Source organism: Thunnus albacares, chromosome 20 (assembly GCF_914725855.1).
Source record: "Thunnus albacares chromosome 20, fThuAlb1.1, whole genome shotgun sequence".
Taxonomy (NCBI): domain Eukaryota; kingdom Metazoa; phylum Chordata; class Actinopteri; order Scombriformes; family Scombridae; genus Thunnus; species Thunnus albacares.
In genome coordinates, this window is record NC_058125.1 from 8,999,554 (window position 1) to 9,019,758 (window position 20,205).

Sequence of the window (20,205 nt, forward strand, 5' to 3'; positions counted from 1 at the left end):
GTAGATCAGATCAAACTCTTATATTGTTCTGCTAACACCTCTAGACTTTTACTTTTTTACTTTACTTTTACTAAGTTATACACAGTGGTGTGCATTATTCCAGTGCTGTACTTCAGTACGATTTTGAGGTACTTGTACTTTATTTGAGTAAATCTATTCCATGCTGCTTTTATACTTTGACATTTTATGATACTGAGAGTACTTCACTACATTTCAGAGGGAAATATTGTACTTTTTATTCCACCACATTCTAGTGACTAGTTATTTTGTAGATTGAAATTTTATATTAAACATTTACAAAATACAGTAAATTGTTAAAGCAACCTTTTTGGCTTATGACCCTTTCTTTGGTTAGTAGCCCCTACTTGTCACATTTCAGATGTCAGATGTTTGCAGTTTCAACAAAGAGTGATTTCCTTTCTTAATTTCTCAGATGATTTCATTTAAATAACTGTTGAGGCCCAAAGAGGTAAAATTATTAAGATTGGAGAAAATTCCAAACCTGAACACAAATTTGTGAGGCAGAACTTTCCTAACCTATTAATCATCTCACAACCCTAAAGATTTATCTTGTGACCCTTTGGATAACTATCTGACTTAACATAAAGAAACTTAATCTTGCTTTCATTTGGTCTTTATTTTTTCATTGAGGAGACAAACAACATGTAAAACAGATGTTAGATCTCCTTTAGATGCCCACGTGTATGAGTGGGGGGGCTGATGCATTTAGTGGTACTTCCTGCCAAGAGCGAACACCACCACAGCCAGGAACTTCTGGAAGGCGCACTGAGTGTCGACAGTGAAAGCATCTCCCAGGCTGGCGGCGATGACGACGGTCAGACAGTCAGCCAAAATCTATACAGAGTAAAAAAAAAAAAACAATTAAATGGCTTTCATGCTGTATTTTAGACAAGAAAACAAAAAAAGTACATTCGGCATCACGGAAGACTGCATTTTGATATGCAAACTTGCTGTAGAATATGTCTACATTAAATATGGACTTTTTAAAATGTGCATAGGTGCATTTGCAGAAAAGGTGTGAAGGGATGAAGGTTTACCTTGAAGTTGTCGGGGTCAACGTGCAGCTTGTCAGAGTGCAGGACGCTCAGTTCGGAATAGGCTTCGTTGATGTTGTCCATGTTCTTCACAGCCCTGTCCAGACCGTGCAGCACCTTGACGCCATGGGCAGCGATTTTGGGGTTGCCCTTGATGGCGTCAGGGGTGGAGAGGTCACCATAGGCGCCGAAGTACCTCTGAGTCCAGGGGTACACAATCAGACACCTGCAGGGGAAGAAACCGGTGAGTTGGATGGATTCTCTTGGATTTAATACATTTTCTATTCATCACTAATCTTTCATGCATTACATTCTTCATTTCACAAAGAGCAGATCCCATACCTGGCCAGAGCCTTGGGGCCAATGTCTTCATAGTTCAGGTTGGCAAAGATGCCAGCGATGATGCTGCGCTCCTGCTGAGTCCACTCAACCATGATGGCTCTTGATTAATGTTTGTTCAGGCTTGAAAGTAAAGGCTGAATTGATGCATCAGCTTGACCTCTGTCTATTTGAATGCCTCAAAGCACTGCCCACCCCCAGCTGTGATTGGCTGGAGATGAAATGTTGCAGATAAATGCAGACGTCTAGAAGTTTCTGGATGTTCTGATACTGATCCAGTGTTTTTACTGATTCGTAGAAATGTTTTTCAGGCCCAATTAAAATAATTGTCACACTACACCCTCAGAAAAAAACAGTTCATCATCAGTTAAACATGCGGTTTTTTCATTAGGTTGGATTTATGCTTACTGCAGAGTCAAACACTTGGGCAGAGATCTTGTGCTTGTTGAAGAAAAGCAAATCAACTTAATTTAGGGTCGTTTTCTTGTTTGAAATGAATTATTTTCCCAATTCAAAAAAAGTCAGGACAAAATGTGCATTGAGTTTGATTTCTTGCACTTTTTCAGTTTTTAAGACATTGGATTTTAGAAAATCTTTTCAGAATATGCTCTATTTCCACTTTTACTTGCGGGATAGGCCTACTTTTCACCACTCAGAGCAATGATTCAATCCTTAGGCATTAATCTGAGCTCTTTTGACTTTGTTACTTTGTTGTTATTACTCAGCAAGCATCATTTGTCGAAGTTAAAGCAGCAGTTAAAAAAAAAAATCCTTGGTGATTCAAACCATGTTCATTTTATCATTACCTGTAGTCATTTGTTTAAAAATAACAAAAGCAACCGAAATACATGTGTTAATATTTCAGTGACGGCAACAGAAAACTGGAACAAACAGTGTATGAACGACATATGCAGATATGTCTCAATATTATTAGAGTATTTCTCAAAAATCCAAGACTTCTGGTTAATATACTTTACAAATATAAACTGATTAAATGAGACATATACAGCTTCTTATAAGTGATTAAAAATAACCTTAATGTGTGTTTGTTCATTAGACTTCATGGATGTCACTGAATTCATTCAAACATGTCTTTCTTTGCCAAACAGTTGGAGAGTTTTCATGCCAGAGCTTTATCTATAAAACCACACTCCCCAGCAGCGCCCAAATGCAGCCACTGGCCAATTTATATATGTTTTTATTAAGCAAATACCGTTGATTAAGGTTACTTGCGCTTCTTCCTCCCACTGATAAGAACTTCGTTTATGTTAGAAGCCAAAAACGCCCAATTAAAGACAAATTAACTGACTAATTCATCTTAGTTCACAATGGTGTTCACAGCTGCACAATAATGAGAATTACATTTTTTCACTCATTAGGAAATTATTCATTACGTGCATACAGCTTCTGTATTTTGTTGTAGCTTAGTAGACTGTAATTTACTGTTACTACTACTTTTGTAGTTATTTCAAAAAGGTTCAGTGCGGAATGTGCAAATCTGATTTATTGTGTCCATAGATGTCTCAACTCTTCTGCCTTCTTCTGTCTGCTTTTATAAAAAAAATTCTGGAAATTGAACAAACCTCCCTAAATGCACTCCACGAGTTAATTGTATCTATTTAGTGTGAAAAATAAAACAAATGTGAATCAAAGCCTAGTTTTCGTGTACAGGCTTGTATTTAAAGAATGTGAAGAATAAACCTGTCAACAGAAAATCCTCCTTTGTTTTAAGAGTTGTTGGATAGTTTGTGAAGAAGCACCTTGCATGCCTTTAGGACATGTAATCAAGTCATAATTGTTAATAAAAGTAAATGGAATGATGAAAATATGTCATATGTGTCTCATTTACCGCATTAACCTCAGCTTTTAAATATTGTTGAGGAACTATGAATTGTTTAGATCATTCACGTCACTCACTGGGGCTTTAACTCCAACCCTGTGAGTGTGGCAGAGTCCCTCCGCCTGACGTCACTGCCTGAATCGTTTGACCCGAGATGACCTCCTGCACCCCTGATAGGCTCAGCTGCATATTCTCTAGTTTCAAAACAGAAAACCAAACGTAAGCGTGCTTAAGCATATGGTCATATTTTCTGCCAAATGATTCCCCTGTTTCAACCCGCTGATATCGTCTCTCAGCTGGCATCTGGCCACTGGAGTGTTTATCAGCTGGGGTGGAAGGGTCCCACCTGCGTCAGTGGACGCGGCGTGGTATATGTCCACGTGGGTGTGACTCTTCGGCCAACTGAATTTAAGGAGATCCCCCCAAACAAATTGGAGTTCATCGGATTCAGGTAAAGAGAAGCAAGTCAACATGACTACACTGAGTGACAAAGACAAGTCCACCGTCAAGGCGCTGTGGGGAAAAATCTCCAAGTCAGCGGACGCCATCGGTGCTGACGCTCTGGGCAGGTAAGCCTCATAGATCAATTACAGGAAATTTACAACAAATGTAGTTTTAATACATACTTTAAACTTTGTGTCAGCGATTTGTGTGACTGATGAAAGGCCTGACATCGCGCCTGTCACTGATGGGAGTATTAACGCAACAAAATCTGGGCTCTAATCTGCAATTTGGTCACATTCATTTAAACGTTTAGTTACTTCGTTTCTTAAATTGTCTAGTAGTGAATTTGTTCCAACTTAAAAAAGTGATAAGCATGTCTGATTTTGGAACAATGAAACTATTTAGAATTTAATTTAATTACAGTAACATCATTGACACTGAAGGCACTTTTTAAATCACAAGGAAAATCAGATATGATTCTGTTGTTGGGTTCTTGTGGAGAGCTGTTGTCCCCACTAATTATTTCCATCATATTAAAACTCTGCTGCTCCAGGTGAGGCTCGAACTCACAACCTCGGCATTTCTCGGCTGAATACTGTCATATAAGTACCGCGCGCTGACCGATTGCGCCATATTTTTCTTCGCGTTCTATGTCATAATTGTGTTTGTTTGCGCTCGAAGTTGACCCGGCTCTCCGACATAACCACCACTTCTCTTCATCTCCACTTCCACAGGATGCTCGCCGTCTACCCGCAAACCAAGACCTACTTCTCCCACTGGTCTGACATGAGCCCCGGCTCTGGCCCCGTGAAGGCCCACGGAAAGAAGGTGATGGGTGGAATCGCTCTGGCTGTGAGCAAGATCGATGACCTGACTACCGGTCTCGGCGATCTCAGCGACCTGCACGCCTTCAAGCTGAGGGTTGACCCTGCCAACTTCAAGGTGAGACATCATGTCATGTCTTCATGATATCAGTGATGTGTGCTGAGATTACGTTCATATGCGTTCACATGCGTTCTCGCTAACATGACTTGTGCACTAATTACGCAGATGTGCCGCACAATTTTAAATTTCAACAAGCCATAAAGTGTAAATTAAAGTTTTAAAATCTTAGTTTCCGTTTTATGAGCAAAATAAACAAGTCATCTTTGCTGGTATAACTTGCTTTATTGAAACTCTCGGTAGAGTTTTGCAGTGTAAACAATATATTTGTTTCCTCTGTCATCTGCAGATCCTGTCTCACTGCATTGTGGTGGTGGTCGCCAACATGTTCCCCAAGGAATTCACCCCGGATGCCCACGTCTCCTTGGATAAATTCCTGGCCTCCGTGGCCCTGGCTCTCGCAGAGAGATACCGCTAAACTGCCCGCAATGGGAATGCGGTCTGCCATACACGATTCACCATGTTAACTCACGGTGAAAAATGAAATAATAAACTGCATGCCGCACAGCACTCATATTGTGTCTTTTATGTCTCCTCATCAATTCATACATGCGCAAGTCACTGTGTATATCACTGGTTTATTTTATAGTTGTATGGCTATCAACGAGGGAAACACACGAAGTTTTGTACATTTGTCTTTATTTCATACTGAAAAATCCACATGAAAGAAGAAAAAAAAAGAAAACTACAGCATCAAATTGACCACATGACATTATGAAATGATTGCTGATATTTGTTGGGACACACAGTGTTCACATGTTTATTGTCGTCTGAGCAATAAACCTACAATAGAGGCTGTTATGATTTCATAACCACGCGTAGTTTATGGTCACCGAGAATGAGCCTGAAATGGAAGACAGACTTTTTGTTAAAATTTTTGGCATTTTATTTGTTCGGTTCATTCGTTCATGTTTTGGCTCCTCTTACCTGACTAAAGCAGCGGCCACCAGGCCTCCTCCTATGGGTCCGACCCAGTACACCCAGTGGTACACCCAGTAGTTGGTCATCACAGCCGGGCCAAAAGCCCTTGCAGGGTTCAGACATGTCCCTGATACATCACCCCTGCACCAAGAAACAAATAGTGAGTTGAATATTTTAGTGAAATACAATTTGAAAGTTTTGTTTGACAAAATCTAGAAATGTCAGCAAAAACTGATATAGCCTGCAGTAAACTTTAAGTTTCATTCATAATAATTTGGTTTCAGAGTTTTCATGTTTTTCTGTTGGTAAGATTGGAAGTATATATATATTTTAATAAAAAAAATATAATGATAATTATCTGTCGCCAAGATCAGAAATATTTTAAAATAAAATAAAAAACTTTTTTTTTCTGGTACACCAACTTGCATTTAAAATCTATCTAGTCTGTTTTGTGTCATTGTAAATGAAAGTATTGGTTATTTAATTTTGCCACAATTAATGAATTAATGATTTTGAAATAATTAAGACATTCGCAAGTAAATATCTCAGAATTTATGCCAGAAAAAATAAACTATAAATACAAGCACATATTAAATTAAAGATAAAACTTATTCCCACTTTTCAAATAAAATATATAATGTCAAGAGAATAACATATTTTTGAGTTAAACTAATAAAAGTTAGTGCAAATGTTTAACACAGTACACATGATAATAAACGCGCCATGACAATAAACCTGACAATAAACTTTCCACACACACACACACATTATATGGTCATCGCCCTTTTATCTCACCCTGCCAGGACGTTAATGATGACAGTACAGCCCACCAGGAAAGGAGCCAGCGGGGTTTTCGTCTTGCCGTTGACTGCAACCAGCAGCACCACCATGGTGATCAAGCAGGTCATGGCCACCTCCCCGAAGAGGGCTCCGTACAGCTGGTTTTCTGACTTGAGGATATCAAACGCGGCCCCTGTGGCGTTGATGTATCTCTCTGTAGGCGTCATAATCTGTGAAATGTAAGTGATGATGAGCATATTTTTTCTCTTCTTAAGGGTAAATCTGTTAAAATGTGCGAAAACTTTCAGATGACCTTTGACATTCCAGCTCCAAGCACTCCTCCAATCAGCTGGCTGACGAGGTAGGGTCCCACCATCGCCAGCTCCATGCCTCCACACAGGTAGATGGCAATAGTGAAGGGAGGGTTGAAATGGGAGCCACTGGAAAAAAGCAAGAGCAAATTTGAAAATGGTGAGATCATGCAAACTGCAAGAGACACAAATGGTTGTTCAGCACATATTGCACACAAAAAAAGCATTGAAATTATGAACGCAACCACATTTTTACTAGTCTTTCATCCTTTACCTGATGTTATCCATGACTGCCACCATCACTGCCACTGCCAGTCCGTGCACCAGGGCTGGCTGCAGCTGTCCAGCTGCTGGCACGTTCTCGATGACAGACACACAGCCGATGAAAACGAAGAACATGGTCCCCACTATCTCCGCCAGGCAGGCTGGAACAGTTTCTCATATTTGTTGGGAGTTCTGGCCACGGGCGGCTTCCTGCCCCTCTCCATCAGAGTTGAATCTGTGTCTTCCATTTCCATTTTCTCAACTGCCATTGTTGCCTCTTTTTGCTTCTATTTCTTGTTCTGCTTGTGTTCCAGGTGTTTGCCTGCCTGTGCACCTCCCAGCACCTACAGTACACCTGACCCAGTCTGCAGACTAAGTTAAAGGCACTACAAGGTGTTGTGATTATTTATACCTATCAGCTGGCACACTGAACTGGAATTGCATCATAAGTCATAAAACATCAAAGGTGAAGGATACTCAAAGACTCATGGTATCAATACAGTCCAAACATGCCCTAAACTCAAGTTCTTTGACACCTTTAGATAGAGTCAAGCCAGGTAAGCTGGTGTAAAAGTTTCAAAACAAGAAACAAGCTGGCTGCTTGAGCAAGACCTCAGACAGTGGGTCATGCACATACAAACCTAGACTTACCAACAGTAGCCTAAAAGACAGACTTTTGTCATCAGCTTTTATGAGTAAGTTTTATGAGTGAGTGTGTTGAACTTGTGTTACAAAGGTAGATCAGATCAAACTCTTATATTGTTCTGCTAACACCTCTAGACTTTTACTTTTTTACTTTACTTTTACTAAGTTATACACAGTGATGTGCATTATTCCAGTGCTGTACTTCAGTACGATTTTGAGGTACTTGTACTTTATTTGAGTAAATCTATTCCATGCTGCTTTTATACTTTGACATTTTATGATACTGAGAGTACTTCACTACATTTCAGAGGGAAATATTGTACTTTTTATTCCACCACATTCTAGTGACTAGTTATTTTGTAGATTGAAATTTTATATTAAACATTTACAAAATACAGTAAATTGTTAAAGCAACCTTTTTGGCTTATGACCCTTTCTTTGGTTAGTAGCCCCTACTTGTCACATTTCAGATGTCAGATGTTTGCAGTTTCAACAAAGAGTGATTTCCTTTCTTAATTTCTCAGATGATTTCATTTAAATAACTGTTGAGGCCCAAAGAGGTAAAATTATTAAGATTGGAGAAAATTCCAAACCTGAACACAAATTTGTGAGGCAGAACTTTCCTAACCTATTAATCATCTCACAACCCTAAAGATTTATCTTGTGACCCTTTGGATAACTATCTGACTTAACATAAAGAAACTTAATCTTGCTTTCATTTGGTCTTTATTTTTTCATTGAGGAGACAAACAACATGTAAAACAGATGTTAGATCTCCTTTAGATGCCCACGTGTATGAGTGGGGGGGCTGACGCATTTAGTGGTACTTCCTGCCAAGAGCGAACACCACCACAGCCAGGAACTTCTGGAAGGCGCACTGAGTGTCGACAGTGAAAGCATCTCCCAGGCTGGCGGCGATGACGACGGTCAGACAGTCAGCCAAAATCTATACAGAGTAAAAAAAAAAAAACAATTAAATGGCTTTCATGCTGTATTTTAGACAAGAAAACAAAAAAAGTACATTCGGCATCACGGAAGACTGCATTTTGATATGCAAACTTGCTGTAGAATATGTCTACATTAAATATGGACTTTTTAAAATGTGCATAGGTGCATTTGCAGAAAAGGTGTGAAGGGATGAAGGTTTACCTTGAAGTTGTCGGGGTCAACGTGCAGCTTGTCAGAGTGCAGGACGCTCAGTTCGGAATAGGCTTCGTTGATGTTGTCCATGTTCTTCACAGCCCTGTCCAGACCGTGCAGCACCTTGACGCCATGGGCAGCGATTTTGGGGTTGCCCTTGATGGCGTCAGGGGTGGAGAGGTCACCATAGGCGCCGAAGTACCTCTGAGTCCAGGGGTACACAATCAGACACCTGCAGGGGAAGAAACCGGTGAGTTGGATGGATTCTCTTGGATTTAATACATTTTCTATTCATCACTAATCTTTCATGCATTACATTCTTCATTTCACAAAGAGCAGATCCCATACCTGGCCAGAGCCTTGGGGCCAATGTCTTCATAGTTCAGGTTGGCAAAGATGCCAGCGATGATGCTGCGCTCCTGCTGAGTCCACGCAACCATGATGGCTCTTGATTAATGTTTGTTCAGGCTTGAAAGTAAAGGCTGAATTGATGCATCAGCTTGACCTCTGTCTATTTGAATGCCTCAAAGCACCGCCCACCCCCAGCTGTGATTGGCTGGAGATGAAATGTTGCAGATAAATGCAGACGTCTAGAAGTTTCTGGATGTTCTGATACTGATCCAGTGTTTTTACTGATTCGTAGAAATGTTTTTCAGGCCCAATTAAAATAATTGTCACACTACACCCTCAGAAAAAAACAGTTCATCATCAGTTAAACATGCGGTTTTTTCATTAGGTTGGATTTATGCTTACTGCAGAGTCAAACACTTGGGCAGAGATCTTGTGCTTGTTGAAGAAAAGCAAATCAACTTAATTTAGGGTCGTTTTCTTGTTTGAAATGAATTATTTTTCCCAATTCAAAAAAAGTCAGGACAAAATGTGCATTGAGTTTGATTTCTTGCACTTTTTCAGTTTTTAAGACATTGGATTTTAGAAAATCTTTTCAGAATATGCTCTATTTCCACTTTTACTTGCGGGATAGGCCTACTTTTCACCACTCAGAGCAATGATTCAATCCTTAGGCATTTCTCTGAGCTCTTTTGACTTTGACAGATATGTCTCAATATTATTAGAGTATTTCTCAAAAATCCAAGACTTCTGGTTAATATATTTGAGTACAAATATAAACTGATTAAATGAGACATATACAGCTTCTTATAAGTGATTAAAAATAACCTTAATGTGTGTTTGTTCATTAGACTTCATGGATGTCACTGAATTCATTCAAACATGTCTTTCTTTGCCAAACAGTTGGAGAGTTTTCATGCCAGAGCTTTATCTATAAAACCACACTCCCCAGCAGCGCCCAAATGCAGCCACTGGCCAATTTATATATGTTTTGATTAAGCAAATACCGTTGATTAAGGTTACTTGCGCTTCTTCCTCCCACTGATAAGAACTTCGTTTATGTTAGAAGCCAAAAACGCCCAATTAAAGACAAATTAACTGACTAATTCATCTTAGTTCACAATGGTGTTCACAGCTGCACAATAATGAGAATTACATTTTTTCACTCATTAGGAAATTATTCATTACGTGCATACAGCTTCTGTATTTTGTTGTAGCTTAGTAGACTGTAATTTACTGTTACTACTACTTTTGTAGTTATTTCAAAAAGGTTCAGTGCGGAATGTGCAAATCTGATTTATTGTGTCCATAGATGTCTCAACTCTTCTGCCTTCTTCTGTCTGCTTTTATAAAAAAAATTCTGGAAATTGAACAAACCTCCCTAAATGCACTCCACGAGTTAATTGTATCTATTTAGTGTGAAAAATAAAACAAATGTGAATCAAAGCCTAGTTTTCGTGTACAGGCTTGTATTTAAAGAATGTGAAGAATAAACCTGTCAACAGAAAATCCTCCTTTGTTTTAAGAGTTGTTGGATAGTTTGTGAAGAAGCACCTTGCATGCCTTTAGGACATGTAATCAAGTCATAATTGTTAATAAAAGTAAATGGAATGATGAAAATATGTCATATGTGTCTCATTTACCGCATTAACCTCAGCTTTTAAATATTGTTGAGGAACTATGAATTGTTTAGATCATTCACGTCACTCACTGGGGCTTTAACTCCAACCCTGTGAGTGTGGCAGAGTCCCTCTGCCTGACGTCACTGCCTGAATCGTTTGACCCGAGATGACCTCCTGCACCCCTGATAGGCTCAGCTGCATATTCTCTAGTTTCAAAACAGAAAACCAAACGTAAGCGTGCTTAAGCATATGGTCATATTTTCTGCCAAATGATTCCCCTGTTTCAACCCGCTGATATCGTCTCTCAGCTGGCATCTGGCCACTGGAGTGTTTATCAGCTGGGGTGGAAGGGTCCCACCTGCGTCAGTGGACGCGGCGTGGTATATGTCCACGTGGGTGTGACTCTTCGGCCAACTGAATTTAAGGAGATCGGATTCAGGTAAAGAGAAGCAAGTCAACATGACTACACTGAGTGACAAAGACAAGTCCACCGTCAAGGCGCTGTGGGGAAAAATCTCCAAGTCAGCGGACGCCATCGGTGCTGACGCTCTGGGCAGGTAAGCCTCATAGATCAATTACAGGAAATTTACAACAAATGTAGTTTTAATACATACTTTAAACTTTGTGTCAGCGATTTGTGTGACTGATGAAAGGCCTGACATCGCGCCTGTCACTGATGGGAGTATTAACGCAACAAAATCTGGGCTCTAATCTGCAATTTGGTCACATTCATTTAAACGTTTAGTTACTTCGTTTCTTAAATTGTCTAGTAGTGAATTTGTTCCAACTTAAAAAAGTGATAAGCATGTCTGATTTTGGAACAATGAAACTATTTAGAATTTAATTTAATTACAGTAACATCATTGACACTGAAGGCACTTTTTAAATCACAAGGAAAATCAGATATGATTCTGTTGTTGGGTTCTTGTGGAGAGCTGTTGTCCCCACTAATTATTTCCATCATATTAAAACTCTGCTGCTCCAGGTGAGGCTCGAACTCACAACCTCGGCATTTCTCGGCTGAATACTGTCATATAAGTACCGCGCGCTGACCGATTGCGCCACTAGAGCCATATTTTTCTTCGAGTTCTATGTCATAATTGTGTTTGTTTGCGCTCGAAGTTGACCCGGCTCTCCAACATAACCACCACTTCTCTTCATCTCCACTTCCACAGGATGCTCGCCGTCTACCCGCAAACCAAGACCTACTTCTCCCACTGGTCTGACATGAGCCCCGGCTCTGGCCCCGTGAAGGCCCACGGAAAGAAGGTGATGGGTGGAATCGCTCTGGCTGTGAGCAAGATCGATGACCTGACTACCGGTCTCGGCGATCTCAGCGACCTGCACGCCTTCAAGCTGAGGGTTGACCCTGCCAACTTCAAGGTGAGACATCATGTCATGTCTTCATGATATCAGTGATGTGTGCTGAGATTACGTTCACATGCGTTCTCGCTAACATGACTTGTGCACTAATTACGCAGATGTGCCGCACAATTTTAAATTTCAACAAGCCATAAAGTGTAAATTAAAGTTTTAAAATCTTAGTTTCCGTTTTATGAGCAAAATAAACAAGTCATCTTTGCTGGTATAACTTGCTTTATTGAAACTCTCGGTAGAGTTTTGCAGTGTAAACAATATATTTGTTTCCTCTGTCATCTGCAGATCCTGTCTCACTGCATTGTGGTGGTGGTCGCCAACATGTTCCCCAAGGAATTCACCCCGGATGCCCACGTCTCCTTGGATAAATTCCTGGCCTCCGTGGCCCTGGCTCTCGCAGAGAAATACCGCTAAACTGCCCGCAATGGGAATGCGGTCTGCCATACACATTCAAATGAAATAATAAACTGCATGCCGCACAGCACTCATATTGTGTCTTTTATGTCTCCTCATCAATTCATACATGCGCAAGTCACTGTGTATATCACTGGTTTATTTTATAGTTGTATGGCTATCAACGAGGGAAACACACGAAGTTTTGTACATTTGTCTTTATTTCATACTGAAAAATCCACATGAAAGAAGAAAAAAAAGAAAACTACAGCATCAAATTGACCACATGACATTATGAAATGATTGTTGATATTTGTTGGGACACACAGTGTTCACAGGTTTATTGTCGTCTGAGCAATAAACCTACAATAGAGGCTGTTATGATTTCATAACCACGCGTAGTTTATGGTCACCGAGAATGAGCCTGAAATGGAAGACAGACTTTTTGTTAAAATTTTTGGCATTTTATTTGTTCGGTTCATTCGTTCATGTTTTGGCTCCTCTTACCTGACTAAAGCAGCGGCCACCAGGCCTCCTCCTATGGGTCCGACCCAGTACACCCAGTGGTACACCCAGTAGTTGGTCATCACAGCCGGGCCAAAAGCCCTTGCAGGGTTCAGACATGTCCCTGATACATCACCCCTGCACCAAGAAACAAATAGTGAGTTGAATATTTTAGTGAAATACAATTTGAAAGTTTTGTTTGACAAAATCTAGAAATGTCAGCAAAAACTGATATAGCCTGCAGTAAACTTTAAGTTTCATTCATAATAATTTGGTTTCAGAGTTTTCATGTTTTTCTGTTGGTAAGATTGGAAGTATATATATATTTTAATAAAAAAAATATAATGATAATTATCTGTCGCCAAGATCAGAAATATTTTAAAATAAAATAAAAAACTTTTTTTTTCTGGTACACCAACTTGCATTTAAAATCTATCTAGTCTGTTTTGTGTCATTGTAAATGAAAGTATTGGTTATTTAATTTTGCCACAATTAATGAATTAATGATTTTGAAATAATTAAGACATTCGCAAGTAAATATCTCAGAATTTATGCCAGAAAAAAAAACTATAAATACAAGTACTTATTAAATTAAAGATAAAACTTATTCCCACTTTTCAAATAAAATATATAATGTCAAGAGAATAACATATTTTTGAGTTAAACTAATAAAAGTTAGTGTAAATGTTTAACACAGTACACATGATAATAAATGTGCAATGACAATAAACCTGACAATAAACTTTCCACACACACACACACATTATATGGTCATCGCCCTTTTATCTCACCCTGCCAGGACGTTAATGATGACAGTACAGCCCACCAGGAAAGGAGCCAGCGGGGTTTTCGTCTTGCCGTTGACTGCAACCAGCAGCACCACCATGGTGATCAAGCAGGTCATGGCCACCTCCCCGAAGAGGGCTCCGTACAGCTGGTTTTCTGACTTGAGGATATCAAACGCGGCCCCTGTGGCGTTGATGTATCTCTCTGTAGGCGTCATAATCTGTGAAATGTAAGTGATGATGAGCATATTTTTTCTCTTCTTAAGGGTAAATCTGTTAAAATGTGCGAAAACTTTCAGATGACCTTTGACATTCCAGCTCCAAGCACTCCTCCAATCAGCTGGCTGACGAGGTAGGGTCCCACCATCGCCAGCTCCATGCCTCCACACAGGTAGATGGCAATAGTGAAGGGAGGGTTGAAATGGGAGCCACTGGAAAAAAGCAAGAGCAAATTTGAAAATGGTGAGATCATGCAAACTGCAAGAGACACAAATGGTTGTTCAGCACATATTGCACACAAAAAAAAGCATTGAAATTATGAACGCAACCACACTTTTACTAGTCTTTCATCCTTTACCTGATGTTATCCATGACTGCCACCATCACTGCCACTGCCAGTCCGTGCACCAGGGCTGGCTGCAGCCGTCCAGCTGCTGGCACGTTCTCGATGACAGACACACAGCCGATGAAAACGAAGAACATGGTCCCCACTATCTCTGCCAGGCAGGCTGGAACAGTTTCTCATATTTGTTGGGAGTTCTGGCCACGGGCGGCTTCCTGCCCCTCTCCATCAGAGTTGAATCTGTGTCTTCCATTTCCATTTTCTCAACTGCCATTGTTGCCTCTTTTTGCTTCTATTTCTTGTTCTGCTTGTGTTCCAGGTGTTTGCCTGCCTGTGCACCTCCCAGCACCTACAGTACACCTGACCCAGTCTGCAGACTAAGTTAAAGGCACTACAAGGTGTTGTGATTATTTATACCTATCAGCTGGCACACTGAACTGGAATTGCATCATAAGTCATAAAACATCAAAGGTGAAGGATACTCAAAGACTCATGGTATCAATACAGTCCAAACATGCCCTAAACTCAAGTTCTTTGACACCTTTAGATAGAGTCAAGCCAGGTAAGCTGGTGTAAAAGTTTCAAAACAAGAAACAAGCTGGCTGCTTGAGCAAGACCTCAGACAGTGGGTCATGCACATACATACCTAGACTTACCAACAGTAGCCTAAAAGACAGACTTTTGTCATCAGCTTTTATGAGTAAGTTTTATGAGTGAGTGTGTTGAACTTGTGTTACAAAGGTAGATCAGATCAAACTCTTATATTGTTCTGCTAACACCTCTAGACTTTTACTTTTTTACTTTACTTTTACTAAGTTATACACAGTGGTGTGCATTATTCCAGTGCTGTACTTCAGTACGATTTTGAGGTACTTGTACTTTATTTGAGTAAATCTATTCCATGCTGCTTTTATACTTTGACATTTTATGATACTGAGAGTACTTCACTACATTTCAGAGGGAAATATTGTACTTTTTATTCCACCACATTCTAGTGACTAGTTATTTTGTAGATTGAAATGTTATATTAAACATTTACAAAATACAGTAAATTGTTAAAGCAACCTTTTTGGCTTATGACCCTTTCTTTGGTTAGTAGCCCCTACTTGTCACATTTCAGATGTCAGATGTTTGCAGTTTCAACAAAGAGTGATTTCCTTTCTTAATTTCTCAGATGATTTCATTTAAATAACTGTTGAGGCCCAAAGAGGTAAAATTATTAAGATTGGAGAAAATTCCAAACCTGAACACAAATTTGTGAGGCAGAACTTTCCTAACCTATTAATCATCTCACAACCCTAAAGATTTATCTTGTGACCCTTTGGATAACTATCTGACTTAACATAAAGAAACTTAATCTTGCTTTCATTTGGTCTTTATTTTTTCATTGAGGAGACAAACAACATGTAAAACAGATGTTAGATCTCCTTTAGATGCCCACGTGTATGAGTGGGGGGGCTGATGCATTTAGTGGTACTTCCTGCCAAGAGCGAACACCACCACAGCCAGGAACTTCTGGAAGGCGCACTGAGTGTCGACAGTGAAAGCATCTCCCAGGCTGGCGGCGATGACGACGGTCAGACAGTCAGCCAAACTCTATACAGAGTAAAAAAAAAAAAAACAATTAAATGGCTTTCATGCTGTATTTTAGACAAGAAAACAAAAAAGTACATTCGGCATCACGGAAGACTGCATTTTGATATGCAAACTTGCTGTAGAATATGTCTACATTAAATATGGACTTTTTAAAATGTGCATAGGTGCATTTGCAGAAAAGGTGTGAAGGGATGAAGGTTTACCCTGAAGTTGTCGGGGTCAACGTGCAGCTTGTCAGAGTGCAGGACGCTCAGTTCGGAATAGGCTTCGTTGATGTTGTCCATGTTCTTCACAGCCCTGTCCAGACCGTGCAGCACCTTGACGCCATGGGCAGCGATTTTGGGGTTGCCTTTGATGGCGTCAGGGGTGGAGAGGTCACCATAGGCGCCGAAGTACCTCTGAGTCCAGGGGTACACAATCAGACACCTGCAGGGGAAGAAACCGGTGAGTTGGATGGATTCTCTTGGATTTAATACATTTTCTATTCATCACTAATCTTTCATGCATTACATTCTTCATTTCACAAAGAGCAGATCCCATACCTGGCCAGAGCCTTGGGGCCAATGTCTTCATAGTTCAGGTTGGCAAAGATGCCAGCGATGATGCTGCGCTCCTGCTGAGTCCACTCAACCATGATGGCTCTTGATTAATGTTTGTTCAGGCTTGAAAGTAAAGGCTGAATTGATGCATCAGCTTGACCTCTGTCTATTTGAATGCCTCAAAGCACCGCCCACCCCCAGCTGTGATTGGCTGGAGATGAAATGTTGCAGATAAATGCAGACGTCTAGAAGTTTCTGGATGTTCTGATACTGATCCAGTGTTTTTACTGATTCGTAGAAATGTTTTTCAGGCCCAATTAAAATAATTGTCACACTACACCCTCAGAAAAAAAACAGTTCATCATCAGTTAAACATGCGGTTTTTTCATTAGGTTGGATTTATGCTTACTGCAGAGTCAAACACTTGGGCAGAGATCTTGTGCTTGTTGAAGAAAAGCAAATCAACTTAATTTAGGGTCGTTTTCTTGTTTGAAATGAATTATTTTTCCCAATTCAAAAAAAGTCAGGACAAAATGTGCATTGAGTTTGATTTCTTGCACTTTTTCAGTTTTTAAGACATTGGATTTTAGAAAATCTTTTCAGAATATGCTCTATTTCCACTTTTACTTGCGGGATAGGCCTACTTTTCACCACTCAGAGCAATGATTCAATCCTTAGGCATTTCTCTGAGCTCTTTTGACTTTGTTACTTTGTTGTTATTACTCAGCAAGCATCATTTGTCGAAGTTAAAGCAGCAGTTAAAAAAAAAATCCTTGGTGATTCAAACCATGTTCATTTTATCATTACCTGTAGTCATTTGTTTAAAAATAACAAAAGCAACCGAAATACATGTGTTAATATTTCAGTGACGGCAACAGAAAACTGGAACAAACAGTGTATGAACGACATATGCAGATATGTCTCAATATTATTAGAGTATTTCTCAAAAATCCAAGACTTCTGGTTAATATACTTGAGTACAAATATAAACTGATTAAATGAGACATATACAGCTTCTTATAAGTGATTAAAAATAACCTTAATGTGTGTTTGTTCATTAGACTTCATGGATGTCACTGAATTCATTCAAACATGTCTTTCTTTGCCAAACAGTTGGAGAGTTTTCATGCCAGAGCCTTATCTATAAAACCACACTCCCCAGCAGCGCCCCCTCCACCCATGCAGCCACTGGCCAATTTATGTATGTTTTTGATTAAGCAAATACCGTTGATTAAGGTTACTTGCGCTTCTTCCTCCCACTGATAAGAACTTCGTTTATGTTAGAAGCCAAAAACGCCCAATTAAAGACAAATTAACTGACTAATTCATCTTAGTTCACAATGGTGTTCACAGCTGCACAATAATGAGAATTACATTTTTTCACTCATTAGGAAATTATTCATTACGTGCATACAGCTTCTGTATTTTGTTGTAGCTTAGTAGACTGTAATTTACTGTTACTACTACTTTTGTAGTTATTTCAAAAAGGTTCAGTGCGGAATGTGCAAATCTGATTTATTGTGTCCATAGATGTCTCAACTCTTCTGCCTTCTTCTGTCTGCTTTTATAAAAAAAATTCTGGAAATTGAACAAACCTCCCTAAATGCACTCCACGAGTTAATTGTATCTATTTAGTGTGAAAAATAAAACAAATGTGAATCAAAGCCTAGTTTTCGTGTACAGGCTTGTATTTAAAGAATGTGAAGAATAAACCTGTCAACAGAAAATCCTCCTTTGTTTTAAGAGTTGTTGGATAGTTTGTGAAGAAGCACCTTGCATGCCTTTAGGACATGTAATCAAGTCATAATTGTTAATAAAAGTAAATGGAATGATGAAAATATGTCATATGTGTCTCATTTACCGCATTTACCTCAGCTTTTAAATATTGTTGAGGAACTATGAATTGTTTAGATCATTCACGTCACTCACTGGGGCTTTAACTCCAACCCTGTGAGTGTGGCAGAGTCCCTCTGCCTGACGTCACTGCCTGAATCGTTTGACCCGAGATGACCTCCTGCACCCCTGATAGGCTCAGCTGCATATTCTCTAGTTTCAAAACAGAAAACCAAACGTAAGCGTGCTTAAGCATATGGTCATATTTTCTGCAAAATGATTCCCCTGTTTCAACCCGCTGATATCGTCTCTCAGCTGGCATCTGGCCACTGGAGTGTTTATCAGCTGGGGTGGAAGGGTCCCACCTGCTTCAGTGGACGCGGCGTGGCATATGTCCACGTGGGTGTGACTCTTCGGCCAACTGAATTTAAGGAGATCGGATTCAGGTAAAGAGAAGCAAGTCAACATGACTACACTGAGTGACAAAGACAAGTCCACCGTCAAGGCGCTGTGGGGAAAAATCTCCAAGTCAGCGGACGCCATCGGTGCTGACGCTCTGGGCAGGTAAGCCTCATAGATCAATTACAGGAAATTTACAACAAATGTAGTTTTAATACATACTTTAAACTTTGTGTCAGCGATTTGTGTGACTGATGAAAGGCCTGACATCGCGCCTGTCACTGATGGGAGTATTAACGCAACAAAATCTGGGCTCTAATCTGCAATTTGGTCACATTCATTTAAACGTTTAGTTACTTCGTTTCTTAAATTGTCTAGTAGTGAATTTGTTCCAACTTAAAAAAGTGATAAGCATGTCTGATTTTGGAACAATGAAACTATTTAGAATTTAATTTAATTACAGTAACATCATTGACACTGAAGGCACTTTTTAAATCACAAGGAAAATCAGATATGATTCTGTTGTTGGGTTCTTGTGGAGAGCTGTTGTCCCCACTAATTATTTCCATCATATTAAAACTCTGCTGCTCCAGGTGAGGCTCGAACTCACAACCTCGGCATTTCTCGGCTGAATACTGTCATATAAGTACCGCGCGCTGACCGATTGCGCCATATTTTTCTTCGAGTTCTATGTCATAATTGTGTTTGTTTGCGCTCGAAGTTGACCCGGCTCTCCAACATAACCACCACTTCTCTTCATCTCCACTTCCACAGGATGCTCGCCGTCTACCCGCAAACCAAGACCTACTTCTCCCACTGGTCTGACATGAGCCCCGGCTCTGGCCCCGTGAAGGCCCACGGAAAGAAGGTGATGGGTGGAATCGCTCTGGCTGTGAGCAAGATCGATGACCTGACTACCGGTCTCGGCGATCTCAGCGACCTGCACGCCTTCAAGCTGAGGGTTGACCCTGCCAACTTCAAGGTGAGACATCATGTCATGTCTTCATGATATCAGTGATGTGTGCTGAGATTACGTTCACATGCGTTCTCGCTAACATGACTTGTGCACTAATTACGCAGATGTGCCGCACAATTTTAAATTTCAACAAGCCATAAAGTGTAAATTAAAGTTTTAAAATCTTAGTTTCCGTTTTATGAGCAAAATAAACAAGTCATCTTTGCTGGTATAACTTGCTTTATTGAAACTCTCGGTAGAGTTTTGCAGTGTAAACAATATATTTGTTTCCTCTGTCATCTGCAGATCCTGTCTCACTGCATTCTGGTGGTGGTCGCCAACATGTTCCCCAAGGAATTCACCCCGGATGCCCACGTCTCCTTGGATAAATTCCTGGCCTCCGTGGCCCTGGCTCTCGCAGAGAGATACCGCTAAACTGCCCGCAATGGGAATGCGGTCTGTCATACACGATTCACCATGTTAACTCATGGTGAAAAATGAAATAATAAACTGCATGCCGCACAGCACTCATATTGTGTCTTTTATGTCTCCTCATCAATTCATACATGCGCAAGTCACTGTGTATATCACTGGTTTATTTTATAGTTGTA

At 40.1% G+C, this 20,205-nt stretch overlaps 6 protein-coding genes, 1 long non-coding RNA gene, 1 other non-coding gene and 2 pseudogenes across 10 annotated transcripts; 4 read left to right on the plus strand and 6 right to left on the minus strand.

Moving 5' to 3' along the window:
* Positions 1-654: 654 nt before the first annotated feature.
* Positions 655-1,562, minus strand: LOC122971875 (hemoglobin subunit beta). The gene is made up of 3 exons (XM_044338622.1): positions 1,398-1,562; positions 1,059-1,281; positions 655-855 (listed from the first exon to the last, which is right to left on the minus strand). The coding sequence occupies exons 1-3, from the start codon at positions 1,487-1,489 to the stop codon at positions 727-729; spliced, it is 444 nt and encodes a 147-aa protein (XP_044194557.1). The 5' UTR covers positions 1,490-1,562; the 3' UTR covers positions 655-726.
* A 2,056-nt stretch (positions 1,563-3,618) lies between these two features.
* Positions 3,619-5,130, plus strand: LOC122971888 (hemoglobin subunit alpha-like). The gene is made up of 3 exons (XM_044338635.1): positions 3,619-3,803; positions 4,413-4,620; positions 4,910-5,130. Exons 1-3 carry the CDS (start codon positions 3,706-3,708, stop codon positions 5,036-5,038), a joined length of 435 nt encoding a protein of 144 aa, XP_044194570.1. The 5' UTR covers positions 3,619-3,705; the 3' UTR covers positions 5,039-5,130.
* LOC122971869 lies at positions 4,938-7,217 on the minus strand (annotated as a pseudogene).
* On the plus strand, positions 6,470-7,372 carry LOC122971895. The gene is made up of 3 exons (XR_006399582.1): positions 6,470-6,560; positions 6,649-6,792; positions 7,211-7,372. It is a non-coding gene; the product is annotated as an uncharacterized LOC122971895 (long non-coding RNA).
* An 880-nt stretch (positions 7,373-8,252) lies between these two features.
* On the minus strand, positions 8,253-9,169 carry LOC122971878 (hemoglobin subunit beta-like). The gene is made up of 3 exons (XM_044338624.1): positions 9,030-9,169; positions 8,691-8,913; positions 8,253-8,487 (listed from the first exon to the last, which is right to left on the minus strand). Exons 1-3 carry the CDS (start codon positions 9,119-9,121, stop codon positions 8,359-8,361), a joined length of 444 nt encoding a protein of 147 aa, XP_044194559.1. The 5' UTR covers positions 9,122-9,169; the 3' UTR covers positions 8,253-8,358.
* Positions 9,170-11,071: 1,902 nt separating this feature from the next.
* On the plus strand, positions 11,072-20,121 carry LOC122971887 (hemoglobin subunit alpha-like). 3 transcript variants are annotated; one of them, XM_044338634.1, is made up of 4 exons: positions 11,072-11,208; positions 11,827-12,034; positions 12,314-12,476; positions 20,064-20,121. In XM_044338634.1, exons 1-3 carry the CDS (start codon positions 11,111-11,113, stop codon positions 12,440-12,442), a joined length of 435 nt encoding a protein of 144 aa, XP_044194569.1. In that variant the 5' UTR covers positions 11,072-11,110; the 3' UTR covers positions 12,443-12,476; positions 20,064-20,121. The 3 variants fall into 3 exon arrangements, with proteins under 3 accessions (XP_044194569.1, XP_044194568.1, XP_044194567.1); XM_044338633.1 differs by having other exon boundaries at positions 20,071-20,121; XM_044338632.1 differs by lacking the exon at positions 20,064-20,121 and having other exon boundaries at positions 12,314-12,512.
* trnai-uau lies at positions 11,629-11,722 on the minus strand. Its single transcript has 2 exons — positions 11,685-11,722; positions 11,629-11,664 (listed from the first exon to the last, which is right to left on the minus strand). It is a non-coding gene; the product is annotated as a tRNA-Ile (tRNA).
* LOC122971867 lies at positions 12,613-15,557 on the minus strand (annotated as a pseudogene).
* Positions 15,668-16,572, minus strand: LOC122971879 (hemoglobin subunit beta-like). Its single transcript, XM_044338625.1, has 3 exons — positions 16,411-16,572; positions 16,072-16,294; positions 15,668-15,868 (listed from the first exon to the last, which is right to left on the minus strand). The coding sequence occupies exons 1-3, from the start codon at positions 16,500-16,502 to the stop codon at positions 15,740-15,742; spliced, it is 444 nt and encodes a 147-aa protein (XP_044194560.1). The 5' UTR covers positions 16,503-16,572; the 3' UTR covers positions 15,668-15,739.
* Positions 18,668-20,121, plus strand: LOC122971882 (hemoglobin subunit alpha). Its single transcript, XM_044338628.1, has 3 exons — positions 18,668-18,804; positions 19,414-19,621; positions 19,901-20,121. Exons 1-3 carry the CDS (start codon positions 18,707-18,709, stop codon positions 20,027-20,029), a joined length of 435 nt encoding a protein of 144 aa, XP_044194563.1. The 5' UTR covers positions 18,668-18,706; the 3' UTR covers positions 20,030-20,121.
* Positions 20,122-20,205: the final 84 nt, after the last annotated feature.